General features: G+C 42.2%; 1 protein-coding gene across 2 annotated transcripts; it reads left to right on the top strand.

The window, feature by feature from the left end:
* Nucleotides 1-309: 309 nt before the first annotated feature.
* LOC133901563 (probable plastidic glucose transporter 1) lies at nt 310-6,095 on the top strand. Of its 2 annotated transcripts, XM_062342909.1 has the most exons (12): nt 310-672; nt 753-885; nt 1,336-1,536; nt 1,706-1,805; nt 1,921-2,033; nt 2,445-2,538; nt 2,705-2,858; nt 3,837-3,983; nt 4,089-4,162; nt 4,550-4,638; nt 5,249-5,363; nt 5,507-6,095. In XM_062342909.1, the coding sequence occupies exons 1-12, from the start codon at nt 462-464 to the stop codon at nt 5,702-5,704; spliced, it is 1,629 nt and encodes a 542-aa protein (XP_062198893.1). In that variant the 5' UTR covers nt 310-461; the 3' UTR covers nt 5,705-6,095. The 2 variants fall into 2 exon arrangements, with proteins under 2 accessions (XP_062198893.1, XP_062198895.1); XM_062342911.1 differs by lacking the exon at nt 4,550-4,638 and having other exon boundaries at nt 5,507-5,718.
* The last annotated feature ends 268 nt before the right edge of the window (nt 6,096-6,363 follow it).

Below are 6,363 nucleotides of genomic sequence, written 5' to 3'. Positions count from 1 at the left end.
CTAAATTTTCCACCAATCCCAGCAGCCACATCACATATGAGCCATTGCAACATCATGTCACCCTCGGCTACTGTCTTCGACTGCACCCAGTTTCATTTCTGGAGGTACGAATATCCGAATAATAATTAAATTAAATCTCCATAATAAAATATCCCAGCACGAGAAGATCGTGCACTGTGTCTCTCTCTCTCTCCCTCTCGCTGTCTCTTGGATTGGAGGCGACGACGAGAGGAAGAATGCGGAAGCAGCGAGCCGACAGTGCGACACCTGGCGTGCTCCGGATCACGAGCCGGGCTATAAAATCGAGCCGAAAAAAGATCGGCCTTGACCGCGGGGCCCTCTCTCTAACGGATCCACCCGTTCCTTCCTTGGCCGTTGGTCTCTTCTGCGCGCGCGCGCGCCCTTCCTTCCACCCGCCCGCCACCTGCTCGACGAATCGCCCCCAGCAATTTCCGGCAGCGATGCAGCAGCCCCTCGCCGCGCTGCTAGCCCTGCCCGCCTCCCCGGCTCCGCGCCCGCGCCTCGGGCCCTCCCGCCGCCCGCGCCCGGCCGTGGTCAGGGCGGCTGCGCTCCGGGCCCTGCCGCGGCGCCTCGGGCTCTGGCCGCCGCGCCTCGCGGCGGTCGAGAGCACGCCGCCGGCGCCGGCGCCGGACGCGCAGAGCGCTGGCTCAGGTGGGGCAGCCACCTGCTCTTTCGCGCGTACTCGTGCTGGTGGTGCTGATGGACTGACGCGGGCGTTGGTTGCGTGATAGGCTTGGATGCGGGAGTCGGGGGAGGTGACGGTGGTGGCGACGGAGGCGGGGGTGCTGATCTCGGGTGGTTGAGGGTGTTCCCGCACGTGCTCACCGCGTCCATGGCCAACTTCCTCTTCGGCTACCATATTGGGTGTGTGTTCCTTTCAAGTCACTGACGTGCTTTGCAGCGATAGCAGCGCTACGCTTAATGTGCCATGTGTGTATCGAGTTTGGATTTAGTTATCTTTGATTAGAAACCTCTATGAACTGTTGTGCATCCTCAAGAAAAAATATCAATTGCTAGCAGTACCTTGGTGCTCATTTCGTCACTGCACTGCATTACAATAGAATATGGCTGCTCCCTAATTCCATGTTTTTTTAGAAGAATTTCAATAGTAACATTTTAATTATCACCTCTCACCTGCACTACTAGCTGAACACGGTTAATTGTAACGGGTAAAATTGGACTCGGAAGGTATACTGTATTATGTCAGTTTGACTGTTTACTGGGCTGCACCGTGTAATTTATTGTTCACTTTTCTGTTACTGATATACTTGTTAAAACATCCAACTTAAGTCTCGATACATGATATGGTTGCAGGGTCATGAATGGTCCAATAGAGGATATTGCAAGAGAGCTTGGTTTTCAAGGAAATCCCTTTCTCCAAGGTCTTGTAGTCAGCATATTCATTGTTGGTGCCTTTTTTGGGAGCTTAGGCTCATCTGCATTAGTTGATTATTTTGGTTGCAAAAGGACCCTTCAGATCGATAGTATTCCATTGATTATCGGGGCCCTCGTGAGGTATTTTAGTTTCACTGTTTCCTTGTTTCTGTACTCCTAAAATTTTATGGAATTTTCCGAACATTGTAGTATGTACTTGGATGTAAGTTAACATAAAACTCAAAATTTTCTCTTAACAGCATTCCATTTCATAAAATTATCATTTGTTACATCTAAAGCAATCATACAGCGCGCAGGCAGATTCTTTGGATGAGATGCTGTTGGGAAGATTCCTTGTTGGCATTGGAATTGGTGTAAATACTGTTCTTGTTCCGCTATATATATCTGAGGTACCCCTTTTGTTATTTCATAATTGATCCTCGCTGTTATGGCTCTATGCTCCCATATGCCTATCATCAAATGTTCCAATATCTATCTTCACCCTTTTCACTTGCTCTATTTTAGGTTGCCCCAACAAAATATAGGGGTTCTTTGGGGACCCTATGTCAAATTGGAACGTGTTTAGGAATAATTGCTGCACTTTCCTTGGGGATACCTTCTGAAAGTGATCCACATTGGTGAGGCATCTCTCGTTGGCATTTCTGCATCTTAATGATGTAAGTTATCGTTTGATTAAATTTAGTGCAGTGCCATAACATGATCATGGAACAATCAACAGCCTGCACTCATTGAAGCAGATGCATCACATTTTTGTTCATATCACTTCATCATATACAAGAATATAACCAAGAAAAGATAATGAAATTTTGAAATAAATCATTGACATATGAAGAGTGATGCACAGGTAATGAGTCAAATTTCATAATGTTAATTAGTATGCACCGATGTTCTTCGTATTAATTGCGCATTCGTCGACACATGTTTCAGCAACGACACTTTTAATATATTTGTTAAATCTTTGTGAACTAATTGCTAGTCAGATGCACTGCATAGTACACTGATTATTCAAGATATTTTTCTGTTTGTAGGTGGCGAACAATGCTTTATGCTGCATGTGTACCTGGTGTTCTTATTGTTGTTGGGATGCAATTTGCTGTTGAGAGTCCGCGCTGGCTTGCCAAGGTACCTTGAGAATTACTATTGCTGCTGCTGCTATTATTACTATTACTATTACTAGTACTAATACTAGTACTACTATTATTATTATTTTATTTTATTTTTTTGGGGGGGGGGGGTCCCATTTTATCATTTAAGCCACTTTTTTGCAATAGAAAGCTCTATCTTGCAGGTTGGAAGGTTTGACGATGCCAGAAAAGTTGTAGAGAGCCTTTGGGGACCTTCCGACGTTGAGAAGTCCATGGAAAAGATCAAAGCTGTTGTTGTAAGTGATGATGATTCACAGGCCAGCTGGTCAGAACTTCTGGTGGAACCCCACAATAGAGGTACTTTATTTATCAGGATGCACTTTTCTTTTTGGCCCTTTATTTATTTCTGCTGGTTTAAATGGAACAAATGATCCCATGCTTATGATCTACAATGACGAGGTGCATGTTCATGCATATGGATGTGCGTGCTTTTTTTTTTCTTATATGAACTGCTGATGCATGTGTGTGTGTGTGCGCCCTGAGATGCTGAGACATTTATCTGATGTGTTCATACTTCATAGTACATACTTTAACAGCCTTGTAACTGATGACTTGTTATCTGGGGCACTGAAACGTGCTGTTGTAGTATTTGGAACATTTATGTTTTGCACTAGCATTTATACATGTTTCTACAGTTTTGGTCCTCGGAATGAGTTTAAAGCTTATTTCCCCCCAAAACCATTCCCAACTATTTTCTCTAAAGTTGCTATAGAGTTTGCTCATGCATTCAGGTGTTTTGCTGTAGAGTCGCTCCACCATTTAGGGGCCGTTTGGTAGCGCTCTGAGAGCTGATTCCACCCCAGAATCGGCGGGAGCGCTACCAAACGTCCTGCCGGTGAATCGATTCTGCGCCAGAATCAGAGAGAATCACTTCCACGTTTTATACTGCGAGGTGGGAGCTGAAAAATCTAGTTTCTATCGATTCCCGGATGATTCTGCTCAATTTCAACATAATCTTCTATCAGGAATCACTTTCACCACTAGCATACAAAACGATTTCACAAACAGAATCATTTTCATCACAGAATCTACTTCTACCACAGAATCACTTCCACCACGGAATCAGGAGGTTAGAGAGCTCTACCAAACAGACCCTTATATAACAAAACAAGCTGCCCTATTCTTTTTCCTCTTCTGTGTGTGGCCTGGAATCTGAAACACAAATATCCTTGTATCTTTTGTACAGAAGACACAAATTCCTTGAAATATTTGATAGCTTATGTGATTGTGATTTTCTTCATGCTGTTGTGAACTTATGCTTTAATATATATGCAGTTGCATTGATTGGAGGGTCCCTTTTCTTTCTGCAACAGTTTGCTGGAATAAATGGTGTTCTTTATTTTTCATCATTAACATTCCGTGATGTTGGTATTACAAGTGGTGCTTTAGCAAGCTTATATGTTGGAATAACCAACTTTGGAGGTGAGTATACTTGGTTATTCATGTTTTTTTAAACGACTTGGTTATTCATGCTGTGCTCTATGGCGACTTATTCATAAACTTATGTACCATATTTTTGGATTTTAGGGGCAATTGTTGCTTCAAATTTGATGGATAAGCAAGGGCGAAAGAAACTTTTGATAGGAAGCTATCTTGGAATGGTATGTACTGTGTAGCCTTTTCTAAAAAAAAACTCGACCACGGGGAGAAGACGTCCCCCTGGATTTGCCTTACGAGAGGGGAGTACCGAACCCTTTAGAGAGGTGGGCGGCCTCTCAACTAGAGGCTCTACCAACCGAGCTATTGCTCGGTTCTTTGTGTAGCCTTTTCTAGTATGGTAATTCAAAGAGTTGCTACTGTAATAACTATATTTTACTTCTCAGCAAATTATCTGCACTTCTCTTCATTGGAGAGTTTATTTGAGTGCATTATTTGTGTCCATATGACCATCCAAACATTGAGTGAACCAGTGTTCTTATGTATGTCTAAGAGCCCATTCTGCTCTTGTCCTTAAAAATATTTAATGCATTTTTTTGTTCTTTCTGAAGGCATTTGCAATGTTCCTTATAGTATATGGTATCAGCTTCCCGCTTGATGAAGGAGTGGCCCACGGCCTGTCAATTACTGGAATTCTTTTGTATGTGCTTTCACTTTCTATTTTCTCTAGCATACTGGAACTCTTTTATATGTGCTTTCACTTTCTATTTTCTCTAGCATATTCTTAAATCTACACTTCTTGTCATCCAAACCCTAGAATTAGAGATGACATGTTATTGCCCAGAGATTAAAAATTTGAGAACTCATCACTTGTTGCAGTATAATAACTTGAGAGAGATTCACTAAAGACATTATTTTGCATATTGAGTGTGATAGCAGTCCTTGATGGAGTCTACTAAAGAGAGTGTTCAGTGTATGGAGAGTTTTGTTTGAGATCTTCTATTGCTATTTTCCGTTTTGCAAAAGGTTTGCTTAGAATTTGGGAAAATTACATCTGTGGGATTTCTCAATGTTTACAAGCAGTTTGTTTACGTTGCTCATGGATAACATAAAGGATTGTCTAGCATATACTCTGCTTCATGATGTGATAAATGAATCTGTTGCATATAGGTATTGCTATTTCACTTTGTTAATGTGTATGAACTTCTTTTTCAGAATGTTGGTTGTAAACCTCACTTGGGCATGTGTTTATAGAACAGTTAGGAATTTAGAAATTTTTGTTACTGACAAGTTTATGTTTACATTTGCAGGTACATTTTTACTTTTTCCCTTGGTGCTGGGCCAGTTACAGGTATCATTATACCAGAGCTGAGCAGTGCTCGGACACGGTCAAAAGTTATGGGCTTCAGCTTTACTGTACATTGGGTATGTACTTTCCAACTTTATATGTCACTTCAAAAACACTACTTTCGTAGTTTGTATTTACACAGTTTCACTTGATATAAGAAATGTTGTTTACTGTCTTGGCTACGCCTTTAGTCTAAACTTACGGATATCATTGTTTTCAGATATGTAATTTCCTGGTGGGACTGTATTTTCTGGAGCTTGTGAAGAAGTTTGGGGTTGGAGCAGTCTATGCAGGTTTCGGCGGGGTCTCCTTGTTGACAGCACTTTTCGCCTACAACTTCATAGTTGAAACAAGAGGACGTTCTCTTGAGGAAATTGAGATGTCTTTGAGCCCTGCTACCCCTGGCAAGCGAGAATAAAACACGTTCTTCCATTCAGTTGCAGCTGAACTGAAACTTTCAACTTCCTTGAGGAATTTAGAGCAGAGGAGTATGCTCATTCAATTAAATGCGTTTTGCTATATAATGACCTAACCTGCATCTGAGTAGGTACATGCTGTGGGATAGCGGATATCTAGAAGCATTTTCCACCTCTTCAGCAGCACCAATTTGTTGCGAACTTCACAGCTGTACCCATGTATATAATGAACCACATCGTTAAAGAAAAGACTCCAGCTTATAGTTGCACGAGCAATTGATGTACTATGTAAGTAAAGGGTAGATTGTATGTTTCTACGCCTTTTGTGCTATGTAAATAAAGGGAAACAAGGTGTACCCATTTTTTTTAAAAAAAAACAGGGTGTACCCAGGATTTCCGCTGTTGCTTGAGTGGTGAATTTGCCAATGTTTGGATGGTTTAATCTGGCAGTACACAGACTCGTCGCTGTAGAGAACTTCAAATTGGAACATGCCGACTTGTAAACTGCAAAGTTACATCTTTTCTTTCTCAGAGGCTGTGCCACAACTTGTGCTCTGTGGTGCCTAAACATGATGTTGTCTCTCTCATAAGTCGCAATAAGAGAAGACAAGCGGTGCATCGTTTGCTAAATGTTGGGTACAGCCGAGCAAATGTCGACCAA

Source organism: Phragmites australis, chromosome 20, assembly GCF_958298935.1.
Source record: "Phragmites australis chromosome 20, lpPhrAust1.1, whole genome shotgun sequence".
NCBI lineage: Eukaryota > Viridiplantae > Streptophyta > Magnoliopsida > Poales > Poaceae > Phragmites > Phragmites australis.
Note: the sequence above shows the minus strand (reverse complement) of the source record. Positions and strands in the feature narration are given on the sequence as shown.

Coding starts and splice junctions, on each gene's coding strand:
- LOC133901563 (XM_062342909.1), top strand. CDS start 462: ATGCAGCAGCCCCTCGCCGCGCTGCTAGCCCTGCCCGCCTCCCCGGCT. Junction 673..752: donor CGCGCAGAGCGCTGGCTCAG/GTGGGGCAGCCA, acceptor GTTGCGTGATAG/GCTTGGATGCGGGAGTCGGG. Junction 2,539..2,704: donor GTCCGCGCTGGCTTGCCAAG/GTACCTTGAGAA, acceptor TCTATCTTGCAG/GTTGGAAGGTTTGACGATGC.